General features: G+C 44.9%; 1 protein-coding gene across 3 annotated transcripts in view; it reads right to left on the reverse strand.

Moving 5' to 3' along the window:
* Eif2ak4 (eukaryotic translation initiation factor 2 alpha kinase 4) overlaps positions 1-11,868 on the reverse strand; it is a 93,285-nt gene extending 81,417 nt beyond the window's left edge. For all 3 annotated transcript variants that reach the window (XR_005285351.1, XM_038329358.2, XM_038329360.1), the window contains exon 1: positions 11,656-11,868. Coding sequence is in view for 2 of the 3 variants with exons in the window: in XM_038329358.2 (XP_038185286.1) it covers positions 11,656-11,799 (144 nt within the window). In the remaining variant the exon portion in view is untranslated. The remainder of the gene's footprint in view (positions 1-11,655) is intronic.
* Positions 11,869-14,052: the final 2,184 nt, after the last annotated feature.

Raw genomic sequence — 14,052 nt, forward strand, 5'->3', positions numbered from 1 at the left:
GTGGCTTTCACTGTTGGATAGCACTGGATATGAACGACGTGCTAGGTACTGGCCTGAGGCCAGAGGCTGGAGGGGAACTAGTGTAGACCTGGCCCCATCAGTAGATACACACTAGGACAGATGAGCAGGGTCAGAGGGTGGGGAGAGCCGTAAAGACAACAGGGCTGAGTGGTGGGACAGGTGGTGAGGGAGAAGCCACCTGAACAGGCAAGGGAGGACGGCCTCTGAGCGGGGGATCCAGGCCACGCATCCCCTACCCCGAATGCCTGGGGTGTGCTTCACTTGGTTTGGAATTGAAATATTTCCAGACTTTTAAGACTTTCTTGGAGAGTAGTTTAGAGTTCAGGCTTCACATTACGAATGCTCACTCTGTATTTGCATTGCAATGTGAACCCTGAGACATTCACAGGGGGAACCCGTTGTTGGCAGAGGGATCCCGGATATTTCTGAAGCTTCATGTTTCTCAGCCAGCCGCTTTTCACCAAGTAACCAGACCCTGCCCTGTTCATTCATTTCAGCCTCCTTCCCCCATCCCAGCCACCAAGATGTGGCTACAGTCTTTCTTGGCCACCTCCTTTTTAGCTTTGTATACGGGGTGGTCTCCTACATAGACGTTTCGTGAGCAGCCATCCTAACTTACAATCAAATCGATTACAACTAACTGCATTAGAAGCGAGGGTGTACAAAAGGACACCAGCACCCACACATACTCCTCAAGGGTGTACAAAAGGACACCAGCACCCACACATACTCCTCAAGGGTACCGCAGGCACCAGCAGGCCCTGGCCCAGAGCCCTGCTCTTCCTGCTGTCTAGTTTGGATATCTCACACCCAGCTACAAGCCCTCCCATTCATCTTCCTCAGTGTTTTAGACGCTGCCATTTTTACCCTTAACCTTCCTTCTAGTCCCAGCCTGGCCTAGTCACAACATATAGGAGCAGCTCGTAGCTGTCATGATGGGCAAGTTTTTGTTACTACCTACAAGAAGCCAGCTCCTGCCTCTGAAGCGTCAGGATTCTCTGTTGTGATCCTCTTGGGTACTCTGAACAGCTAATGAACAGTGTTTGAGGTGCAAAGGAACACGCTCAGATGTCACTGGCAATGCTTAGGTAAGTAAGCTGAGACTGGCAGAGATGGGTGTCCCCAAAGGCCAAAAGAAGGCCACTATGCCTGGGTACAAGCTAGAAAGGAGGCCAAACAAGGCAGGCATGATAGGAAGTGGACGGGTAGCACAGGGCTTTGTCAGCCAGGTAACAAACCTGGCGGATTTAAAGATGGCAATCAATGGTAAAATAGAACATGTGCTTTAAAAGACCACTTTGGTTGCTGAGTAAGGAATGAATGGGCAAGAAATAAAAAGCAGAAATAAAAAACTAACAGTTTGACCAGCAGCAACGTATAAGGGCCAGGGTTATATCCCCACGACTGTGAATTTCAGACCAACAAGAACATGATTCTAACAGTTCAGCCAGGGTGGGATGCCCAGAGGGAGAGAATGTGGGAAAGGGACGAGGAAATGCATTTGAGATCAAGCTAATAGAGCTCTGGCTAAGGAAGAGACAAAGGAAAGGATCTTGTTCCAGTTGTTCCCTGAGGTGGTGGAGGATGAGAGCAGAATGTACGGCTGGACCCCAAGAGGACCCCACAGCCTTGACACAGTGCTACAGGTCCCTCACACAGAGCTGTGCTGAGGAACGACAGCGAGGTGAGCGAGAGGGCAGTGCAAATCCAGGCGGCTCCTTCAAGGTTTGAGTGTTACAGGGGACATGGAACAGGGCCAGAGGTGGGTGGGAGAGATGGAGAGGGCATGAAAACGAGGAGGGATTTTGTCCTGATTTTAAAGAGAGGAAAGAAATGCTAAAGTACGTGAAGATGTTGATGGAACAGTGTAGAAGAGCAGGCTGGCACAGTGAGGATCCTAGACACAAGCAGGATGATGAGCAGTCAGGATACAAAAAGTGGGGGAGGAGCCAAAAGGGTGGGGAGGAGCCACCATACGCAGGGCCTCCTGGTCCCTCTTCAGCCACAGCAGGCCAACATTGTGGCTGTACAAGTCAAGAGAATTCCACACAGGAGATATTTTGTTGCTAGAAACGACATGAAAATCTGATACCTTGATCATTCTCCTTAAATAGCCTATTTCAAAATTATCGTTATTTTTTTTAAATTAGTGTGTGCTATGTGCGTGTTTATGTGAAAATATGCCACAGGTACCCAAAGAAGCCAAAGAAGGGTCCTGGATCCCCCTGGAGTTGCAAGCAGTCACGAGCTGGGAAACTTGAGTCCTCTGGAAGAGCAGAAAGCACTCTTTACTGCTGAGCCCCAAAAAGCCTCATTTTTTTTAAAAAAAATAATTTTAAATGAAAACTTTAACAATCAATGAAAACCAAATTAAAGAAAAGATACTGATATAATAGAATCTTGTACTTACCATGAAGTTTCTACAGTTACCAATTTACAGCCCTTTTTTTTTTTTTTTTTTTGGTTTTTTTTTTTTGAGACAAGGTTTCTCTGTGGCTTTGGAGGCTGTCCTGGAACTAGCTCTTGTAGACCAGGCTGGTCTTGAACTCACAGAGATCCGCCTGCCTCTGCCTCCCGAGTGCTGGGATTAAAGGCGTGCGCCACCACCGCCCGGCTACAGCCCATTTTTTAGCCGAGGTTACTCTTTCTACAACCACCTGCTAAAGCTTATTCTAGGTCTTAACCAACCAGACTTTGTCAATATTTTATTTTCTGACTACAGTCTGGCAAAATTAGGTTATTTAGATACATTTTAGAGTTACACACACACAGAGAGAGAGAAAGCTAGTCAAAATTTTACCTGTGCTTTTGACACCAAGTCTCTACTGCCCCACTGGACACAAGTGTTGGAAAGACATTACCATCACCTATTAACTAACATTCTGTTAAGAAATTCTTTTCCCCCACTATACATTATTTTAGAACAATAGAGAATACAGATGTTTTTGCATGTGTGTGCAGGGGCACATGTATGTAAAAGAGCACACGCATTGTATGCACACGCACACAGAGGCCTGAAGTCGATGCCAGGGAATCTTCCTTGATTGCTCTCACTTTATTCATTGAGGCAGGGTCTCCTGAACCCAAAGACTGCCACTTCCATCTGGACAAGATTGTCAGCTTTCCCCAGGGATCCTATCTCTTAAGTATCACCAAGCCTGTGGATTCCAAATTTTGGCCCTCAACCTTGAGGCCCAATGTTTTATCTACTGAGCTATCTTTTCATCCCAGAAAATGGTATTTTAATGCCCAAGGCAGAGTCTTTAATCCCATCATCGGGGACACTGAGGCAGGAAGGCTGCACACGAGATAAGCTATTTCTGAAAACGGTTTAACCTTCCTTCCCATCAGTTCTCTTCCTGAGCATTGAATGGATATTTACTGACACAGACAGGATTCCCGTGGTCATCTCACTGAGGAGGTAAGAGAAGCTTACGCAGCCACGTACTGAATTATCCATGAAAATTCATCTATAGTTAATATTGTAGATGCCACACTATGACTAATTCTAAGAACACACTTTTCTGCAGCTTAGAAAAGGGACTTTCCAGCTGTTACAACATCTTCAAAGAGTTTTCACCTGAATTTGTCTAGGATTTTTTGGCCTCTGTGGCTTAAGGTGCTTCACCAATATCTGCCTGCATGCCCAGAGTCCTCCAACCAGGGTACTTCATCTGTGAAAGCCGAGCCAAGGGCTGACTTGTCTTATCTGCTTGTGAAAACTCACACTGAACTAGGTCTTCTCAGGAGTCCTCTGACCAGTACCCTGGTAGCAGGCCCAGGGCACAGGCAGAGCAGGATGCGGAAGGGCGCCGCACATTCAGAACTTTATCAGAAACACGGCGGCCATCATGGTCTCCTGGACTGAGCTGGCTCTAGATGCCCAGGCCGCCCCCCCCCCCATTACCTAGAAAATGAGTCCATCTGAATGCAAGCAACTAGCCTCCTTGGCGAAGGGTCTAGGGAGGCCAAGGCTAAATGCTCTCAGTCACTGAAGCTGGAAGCAAGCCTCAGGAGACAGCAGCTCACTGGAGAATCACACAGCACATAGACATTCTGCATAGGACTCACTTAAATGAAGTGCAAATGAACCCACGCAGGATTGCTAGCAAACTACAGGAAAAGAGGTGTCTGAAGCCAATTCCTGGGACCACTGGGAATCATAGAAGGGTAACAGTATGCAGAGCCCTGGGTGAATAAGACATATCTAGCAAATATTCCTTGGTTGGAGCAGTCACAGACCCCCAGGCAGGCTTTTTCAGTCTAGATACACCCACAGTGCAGCACACCCAAGAACCAGTAGGGATGAAATGGCCAGCCCAGCTAATACCAAAACCAGCGTGTGAGAATGAGGATAGAACATGATTTGAAGAGAGGAGACACCCGAGGCAGAAAGGTCTCCACTTCCAGAGGTCCAGGAGCCCAGAGATGGTGGCTCACATGTAGGAACAGACCACAGCCACTCAGGAATAACCAGGATTAATTTAAGTCTAATAACTTGTCAGGGTGTGAGTTCCAAGAGAGGACGACTCAAAGAACTAAGACAGGCCACTGAAGCATCAGGCTGACTGGCTACGTTTAAGGCCTTTATTTCGGCCGACAGAGGTGAATAGCCACTGCAGTACTCCTCCCGCAGATTACAGACTTCGGGGGCACTTCTCAGAAAAAGACTACTAGTTATCCTCCGTACCCAGTCTCCCTTTATTTTGTAACAACAGAACCCCTGACAGTTTGGCTGGACACATCTCCCAGGCTACTCTGCAGCCAAGTTTAGCCACTGAGTTTCTGGAAAATGAAGGGAATCAAGGTGTGCTGTGTGCAGGGCTATGGATGGTGCTGTTGCGTGGCCTCGGTCTAGGTGCGAGAGGCCCTGGTTTCAGTACCCAAAGCCACACAAAAAGGAGAATGATCACGTGCAATTTAGAGAAAAAGAGCCTAAATAAAAGGATACAACTTCTGATGTGGGGTTTTGCTAGATAGTCCAGGTTGGCCCGAACTCACAATCCTGTCTCGGCCCTCTGGGGGCTGGGATCATAAATTTGTGCCCCCAGGCCCAACTTCATATGCAGTTTCTCCACCTATTTCTCTTCTAACAGATTGGGATAAGGCTACAAAAGCTGAAGTTTAGAGACCTGTGTTAGGCCACAAGGGCACATGAAGGGCAGAGCATCCTTGGCAAAACAGAAGAGCTCCTGGACTTCGGATTTTAACATGCAAAAACTTGGTTCTTAGGTTCTCTGGCATATGTAGCCAAACTTAATACTAACTATCACAAGCTTACTGAAAGAAAACTATCAAAAGCAAAAATTTGCTCAAAAAGGAGTTCTTTTAGAGATAAGGCCACAGTATTTGCTAGGTTTTACTCAAGCAATTTTTTTTTTTTTTGCTGCAATATATGCTCAGAACACAAAGAATTAGCTTATATTAGGACCTGTAGCTGGACAGGATTTGGTTAAAAAGTATTTAACCATCTCTTGTAACCAGGAAAGACTTCCAAGAGAGGGACTGGGACACACACCACCTCAGTTACATAACCTTCAACATACAATTTGTCCTGCCTATAATATATGCTGGGGCATAGGTGGCACAGAAATTATAGGAGTGGCCCAGGCCCACCCATGACTGGTCCAGGTTGAGACCCATGCCATGAGAAGGAGCTCACCCCCCCGCACTGCCTGGAGGGCCAGAACCCAGAGGCCGGGCAGCCCAGAGACCTAGGATAGAGCAAACATGACTGGCAAAAAAACCAAAAACCAACCAAACAACAACAAACAATGAAATGAGTCCTAATGATATTCTGCTACACTCATAGATTCGTGCCTAGCACAGTTGTCATCAGAGATGCTTTACCCAGCAACTGATGGAAACAGAGGCAGACCCACAGCCAAACATTAGGTGGAGCTTGGGGAATCCTGCAGAAGCAGGGAGGAAGGATTGTAGAAGTCATAGGGGTCAAGAGGGGTCAAGAGGGGTCAAGGACACCACAAGAAAACCCACAGAATCAATTAACCTGGGCTCACAGGGGCTCAGAGACTGAACCCACACCAGGAGCCTGCAGGGGGCTGACCTAGGCCCTCTGCATATATGTGACAGTTGTGTAGCTTGATCCTCTTGTGGGGCTCCTAACAGAATCTGACTCTTTTGCTGGCTTTTGGACCCTTTTTCTCATACTGGGTTGTCTCGTCTAGCCTTTAACTTGATGTACCATGTTCTGTTGATGTCCATGGGAGGGGCCCTCCTTTGAACAGAAATGGAGGAGTGAATGTGGGGTGGTGCAGAGGGAAGGTGGTGGTGGATGAACTGGAAGAAGAGGAAGGAGGACAAAGAGTGGTCAGGTTGTAAAATAAATTTAGGAAAAGTATTTAACAACTATATGGACTGTTAAGTTTGCAAAGGGACTGGGTTAGATTTCCAGCACCCACATGGCTGGTCTGTAACTTCAGTTCGATGGGATATGACACCCCCTTCTGACCTTCTTGGGTATTAAGCACACGTGTGGTACACAGATACACATTTGGGAAATGTGTATGTATACACATAAAATAATAAAATAAGTAAATTTTAAAAAAATGCACAAAAATATTTTGAAGACTGAAAAATATTAGTGATATAAAGGTGGTACAACAAGGAGACCTGAGGTTGAACGTGGTGGTGCACACTTCTGATTCCAGTACTCAGGGGGCAGCAGCAGGAAGATCACAAGTTTGAGACCATTCTGGTCTACAGAACCAAGAAGAAAGTAGTTGAGAGAGACCATGAGTATGGTCTAAATATGGGCTAAATATATTTCTTAAAGTGACCATATAGTTGGATACTGTTCTTCTAGCAAAACATCTAAGCAGACTGAGCAAGAGATAGAAATTCAGCCCTTTCTCAGGAGAGGCCATGCTTGTGTGGAACTCACAGAAAAACAGCCTAGCTCTTCAAGAAACAAAGCAGCCAAGATCTGAAACCTTAGGAACACATAACACTGTTGTAGAACATTATTTTAAGGTATGTTACTCTGTTTATGCTCTGGAATATTTGTTTAATGATGCAAAAATGTGTTTGACTAAGTAAAATTCACCTGCGGTCAGGAGGCTGAGTCAGCATCTAGCTGACAGGAAGTGGTAGGGAGGAGCCTGGTGCAGAAGGGTTTTTAAGAAGGGGCTAGGAGAGGCAGTGAGCTATTTGCTATTCAGCCTCCCCAAGGAGCAGAATTCCTCCAACATTTGAATCTTGAGTTCCTTAGAGGGACGAGATTTAGATAAGTTCCCTTTGTAGCTGTGGCTATAGCGGCAGGAGTGGCAGTTGCTGATGACAGCAGTGGATTATAAGGCAGCAACAATTTACAAAGAGGACAGTGGAACATTACAGGGACCTTCAGTTAATCCCATGCACATCTCCTAGAGATGGCCTAGGCCAGAGCCTCAGAAATCCCTACTGTTTAGTTCAAAGGGTTTTGCCATAGTCTGCATCTTCAGTGTCCCTTAAGGACCCACAAGCCAATCTTCACTTCCAGTTCAGTACTTCAGGGGAATAAACTTGTTGTTTGTTTGTTTGTTTTGAGACAGGGTTTCTTTGTGTAGCTCTGGCTGTCCTGAAATTTGCTCGAATTCACAGAGATCCACCTGCCTCGACTTCCCAAGTACTGGGATTAAAAGTGTGCCCCATCACTGCCAGGCTGGAAATGAACTTTTAAGAGGTAGGACCTAGTGGGAAGTGTTAAGTCCCTGGCATGCTGGTATCTGGACGCAACTCCCAGGCCAGGGGGGCTGGGATGGATGCCAGGGGCTGGAGGCTACGCTCCAGACTTAACACTGGGTAATCTGCTTGTTAAGTCTGTGCAGAACCCAAAATGGAGACAGTGGACTGGGAAGACGGCTCGATGGGTAAAAACACTTTCTGTATTAGCAAGAGGACCTGAGTTTAAATTCCCAGGACCCACATAAAACCTAAACAAATCTACATGTCTGTATGTGCCTACAACCCTAGCATTGGAGGACAGAGGTAGGTGGATCCTGGGAGCCAGCCTAGGATGGTGAGCTTAGGCACAATGAGAGATCCTGTCTCAAATTAAAAAAAAAGTAAAAGAAAAAAACAAGCAGAAAGCAATAGAGAAAGACATCTGGTATCCTCCTCTGGCCTCGATACATATTGGGGTACAGTATAAGTACTGCAAATACATGTGTGCATGCGCACACATTCATACGTCACATCAGGGAAAAAATGAAGACAGTAACAGCCAGAAAGATACCAACTGCAAGTGCTCAGGAAATGGAATTAGATGACATTCCTCTAGATAGATATAAAATGCCTTAAATATTTATTTCCCTCATTCCTCCATCTCTAACAATGAATATTTGGTATAGTCACCAAATTCATCCTCTTTTCTCAAATATTTGCCTGTAGTCAAGCTAGTGAAAATTACAAAAGCAAACATTAGATTCTTTAATATTTCAATCTTCAGTTCCATTTTGAACTAACATTACAACATTCAGATTCTCCATGAACATTATGTACTGTTCCAGTAGAAATTCGAACAGGATTGGACATGGTGCTATGGTCCCATGTGCCCTTCAAAAGTTCACATATGTGAAAAATTAATCTATTCTTATATTCCAATGATAGTTGAGGTGGCACCCCCATGGTGGGATCAGTAGCTTTATAAGATGACAATGACAGGCACAGCATACATGTTTGCTCTCCTTTGCCTTGCCACGCCTTCTGCCATTTATGATGCTGCAAGGCCCTGAATTTTGACTTCCCAGATCCCAGACTGTTTGGGTTTTGTTTTGTTTTTTAAATAGAGTTTACAATCTGTAGTAGTACATTATAGCAGTGAAGGCAACCCCATTTGAATGTTTAGATTGAAAAACTAGTCAGGAAAATTCCGTACAGGGAATGGCAACAGCATTAAACACTAAATCTACAATAGTTTAAAGCAATGTTGTAACGGTGTTGACAAAAAATTAAAGAGACAGTGGCAAGGAACAGATGTAGCTACATTTGAGAACTGCCAGTGGCAACTGTGGAAAGCTTTGTATGGAGCTCGGGAATGGGCGGGTAGCAACTTGCAAGCGGTGTTCTGTGAAACCAGCAGTCTGGGGGCTGGAAGGCAACACTTCTGTTGACAGCAGAAAAATCTGGAAAATTCAACCATTTCTCAGACTGTGAGAATGGATGGCACATGAACAATGTGATCTAGACCCCCATGAAGATGGAGCTTCTTTAAAAAAGCTGTTTTTATATTTATCTGATGAAAGGTTTTTTTTAATGAAGTCATGAAATAATTAATCAAAAACATTGGATAATTCATCTAACCCTGAAGCAGGGAAATGTTTTCCTTCTTTTTTTCTCTGTTTGTTTCTTGGAAATGAGGAACAAACTTAGTGCATGGTGGGCAATCACCCTACCTCAGAGGGGGAAGCACTTTCTAGAGGGGGGGAAGGATAAAATATCCAGGTGGCTCATAAGGTAAGGAGTTCATTTTGATTCTGTTAAAGTTGTAATTACATAAATTATATAAACAAGTCTATGCTTAATTAAGAGGAAATTTTTGTAGCATGTTACCACAAACATTAATTTCCCTAAAATATGTCTAACCTTTAATCACTGATTAAGAAAATAGACATTACCTAGGAAAATAAATTAACAAATATGAACAGTTCAGAGAAAAGGAAAAATAGTGGCTTACAAACCAAGGTAGCAGACATGATTTCTAACCAAAGAAATAAAAATTACAACAGGACAAATTTCAGTCACTTATGGATAGTTGAAAAGTGTGACCCCCTTCAATGTTGATGAAGACCAAAGAGACAGCACACTCATTCAAACCAGAGGACCCAGACAGAAGCAAGGAGGGTTCGCCGTGCCTACCAAGCCAAGTGATGAATGAGAAGACCCTTTGCTGATACAGAAAGCTAAACAAGATAAGCAAGTAATGCTTTTTAGATATCCTTGAATTATAAAATATATCTCAAATGACTGGTATCTAAACTTTTCAATATGTAAATTACTTTTTGATAAACACTCTAAAGTGGTTGCTATCTATATGAACAATAAACTTCAAACTTGAAATTTAATCCATGACATATCCCACAAAAGTTAAAAAACAAAAAACACCTGATCTGAATTTATTGGCAGTAAATTTTTCCCGGAATGAGAAGAGGCAATTAGCTGTCTTTCTTCTGTACAGGCTGAAGTTTGCATACTCATATATTTCACGGGATTTAAATTTTGGACACGCCCCCGCCCCTCCCCGGCCCCCAAGGCCTGTTGGGAGGTGGAGCAGCAGGAATGTTCCTTTAGGCCTCAAGGGTTCTGGATTCAGAATCGTGAACCATCAAGTAGCAGGTGGTAAAGAGAGCCTGTTCAAGAGTGGCCTCTGATTCATCAGCCTGAGGAGCATCCATTACTTGCCTGAGAGGCTTATGAAAGAAAGTGTTGGCTATATTCCTTGTGATCCAGGTCAGAGAGCATTACTGAACACCTCCAACTGCCTTTACAGTTGGCTTCTGTGTGTAGTCTTCTTGGCTATAAAGGCCACCAGCTGTAAATTCTTAGGATTATCAGTATCATTACCAAATAGCAGCCACTGGTTTCCATTCCATTTCTGAACCTTGGGAGCAGAAAGCTAAAGCAAAATCAGACAGCCCAACCTGAGTGGCCTGCACATTCTGTAACACTATTCTGGCGGCTTAGGTCCTACTTCCTGGTTCTCTGGCAACGGAAAAGTAGCCAGATGACCTATAGGTTATCTTTACTGTTTACCAGGATCGTGTATAAACTGTATGTGAAGTTACAAATAACTCTTAAAAGACCTACAAAAGTAAGCTCCCTGCAGGCAGCAGGGGTTTCTGTTTCCAGCGTCTAAATCGTTGGTTATTTAACAAAAATGCGTATTGATTAATGGAAGAATCTTGGCCATGCCAGCTCCAGGAGAGACTATTTCATAAAGGAATGCTAAGTAGTAAGGGAGATACTGTGAGTTACAGAATTCAGGCAGATGGAGGGTAATTCCAAAATGGCAATATTCAGGAACATTTTCGGCAGATAAACTATTCAAGGATAGGGAGAAACTGTCACTGTCCCCAGCTTAACTTCCACACGAAAAGGAAAGTAATATTCTAAAAAAAAAGGGACTCGGTAAACACTGCATTACAGCGACAATAAATGCCGTCTTCCTCAAATGCTTCAGAGGAAAGGTACAGAAAGTTCTTCCACACCGGAAACAGGATTTACATAGTGTGATCCGGGAGTCTGTTTGCACAAGGCCTGGACCCACGCCCCCTAAGCATCCTCAGCACAAAGTAGCAAAGAGTGACTATGAAGGTGTGGTTGTAACCTACATTGAGGACCTGGGGCGAGACAGGGGTGGGGAAGAAATCAGGATAGTTAGGGGGTATCAGCGGGAATAAGAGGCAGGGCAGAGAGAGGAGCTAACTTGGGAGGAAAGAGAATTTAACCCAGGTGCTGCCTCTGGAGACAAGCGGCGATACAGGGGCAGAAATTGAGGGTGGTGGAACCGGACAGATGAATAGCCTGAAGGATCTAAGTGGTCGCCCCAATCTAGAGGAGTCTGGCTGGGTCCCTAGACTGGAGAACGCCGGGCCCGGGCAAGTCAGGAGCAGGCCAGACTAGCCACGTTCTTACCGGTTGGTGCGCATCCGGACGCAGATCCTGGAAGTCCGAGCCGTAAATGGCCTCCAGGGCCTGCAGCTCATGGTCCTGTCGCTGCGAATAGCTTTCCTGCGGCTCAGCCCGGCCGCGTCCAGAGGCCCCGCGGCCCCCAGCCATGGCGGCCGGGGCAGGCGCAGCGGCCTAGCGGAGGTAGCGGTGGTGCACGGCAGGGCTACGGAGCTCAGCCGGCGCGGTGGCCGAGCTAGGGGCGTGGCTCTGCGCCGGGGCGGCGCTTTGAAGGCAGGACCCCCTCCCTGCGGGAGACCAGTCTGGGGCGGAGCCTCGGGCCGAAGGCCGGCCCAGGGGCGTGGCTATGCGCGGGTGTGGGGGAGGGCTGGGGCGGAGCCTAGAGCAGGAGGCGCGGAGAAGGCAACGGGAGGGACTTGGCCCCAAATTCCCAAGGCCAGAAGACTTCTAGTAGAACAGGGGTCGGGAACGCTTTACCCTAATCCTCAGGGATGGAATTGAATCGGGAATTGCAGGAGCACGTGGGAGAACCAGTCACTCAGGTTGGCGTGACGAAGACAAACAAAACAAACCTGTAGCAGAAATAGGCGCTTGTGAGGGGACGATTTTAAATGACAGATTAGTTCTTAAGTCACGTACCTTACCCGACCTTCCCAGAATGAGACTACTGGGAGTAAAAATCATAAATCCTTTTTCCACATTAGTATCCTTCAGTCATCTCTAGAGCCATTTATTTAATATCTCATGCATGCTCTCTGGCCCCTCTGAAATTCTCTTTGCCTTATCAACTGACAAATTGTGCATTTTAATGAGCTACACTCCCACGAAAAGAATCATCCAACCAGTTCACTTAGTGTAAATTTAATGTAACCTGGACAGTTCATTTAATTTAATTCTGAACGTTCTTTGTGTTGCATCTTACCTTCCATGTAGGTGTGTATATGCGGCCTTATGTGGAAACGTGTATTTTGAGTCGGGTATTACTCTCGCAGTCTTCCTGCTTCATCCTCTCCAATGCTAGCATCACGAGACCATGCCACCATTACTATCTGACCATATTTTTTTTCAAGCATATATGTAACTTATCTATTCAAACATTGCAATTGCTTTGTTGTCTACATGCTGCAGCTTGATTCAGAAAAAAAATGCATCATAGCACCTCAAGTTAGGTTTAGGTGACATGTCTCTGTCCATCTTGATTGCAACTATGTTGTCCATTTAGTAATGATTACTTAGGCATCTCACTGTTATTTATCTCCTCTGTTCAGACCACATAATGCAAAGGCCTCGTAAGAACCATCTGGCAGTGGCTTTAATCCCAGCACATGGGAGGCAGAGTCAGGGGGATCTCTGTGAGTTCGAGGCCAGCCTGGTCTACAAGAGCTAGCTCCAGGACAGGCTCCAAAGCTACAGAGAAACCCTGTCTCAAAAAAACAAAACACAAGCAGGAAGGAGGCGGAAATTTTTAATAAAATAAAAAAAAAAACCAAAACACAAAACAAAACAAAACAAAAACCCAACAAAAACAATTTTCTCCCTGCTTTGGAGACTTGTTTCATGTCCAGTGACCACTGGTTGGGTCCACGGCAGCACTTACGAACAGTGACGATCTGGATTACAGCTCTCACATTCAAGTCGTCATCATTTCCTCAGTTTCCCCTAGGCTGCATCCCATCTCTCCCATCTCTCCAGGGCTCTCTGCTCAGCCAGTCTTCATCCTTGCCCCAGGATGAGCAGCTCTTCCTATTGCAAAGTAAAGTGCCTACATCACAAGTATGGTCACATCACGTTAGTCTATAAAATTCTTCCATTTTCCAACAGGTTTTTCCCATTAAAAAAGAAAAAATCATGGGCTGGAGAGGTGGCTCAGTGGTTAAGAACATTGCCTGCTCTTCCAAAGGTCCTGAGTTCAATTCCCAGCAACCACATGGTGGCTCACAACCATCTGTAATGAGGTCTGGTGCCTTCTTCTGGCCTTCAGGCATATATGCAGAAAGAATATTGTATACATAATAAATAAATAAATAAATTTTTAAAAAGTATGAATTTAAAAAAAGAAAAACTCATTATGAAAAATTTCAAACACAAAAGCAGAGAATACATTATAATAACCCTGTGAATTTGTCACCCAAGTCCAACAACTTCAAATGTCTCACCAATATTGTTTACTTTTTGCTTCTTCTAGAAATGTTTTAAATACCAAATATCATTTTTTTCTCTAACAACACATATATGTATAACAGTAAAGACCTTTTGAAGCCAATATAAGGTGATCCTTTTACCTTTAAATGTAACACTTTCTGGTTGGCTTAATAGAGAAAAGCACTTCCTGGTAGAAGGAGAGAATTGACTCCCACATGTCCTCAGACCTCCACATGTGCCCCGTCCTAATAAATAAATAAG

The sequence above is a fragment of the Arvicola amphibius genome, chromosome 5 (genome assembly GCF_903992535.2).
Source record: "Arvicola amphibius chromosome 5, mArvAmp1.2, whole genome shotgun sequence".
Classification (NCBI taxonomy): domain Eukaryota; kingdom Metazoa; phylum Chordata; class Mammalia; order Rodentia; family Cricetidae; genus Arvicola; species Arvicola amphibius.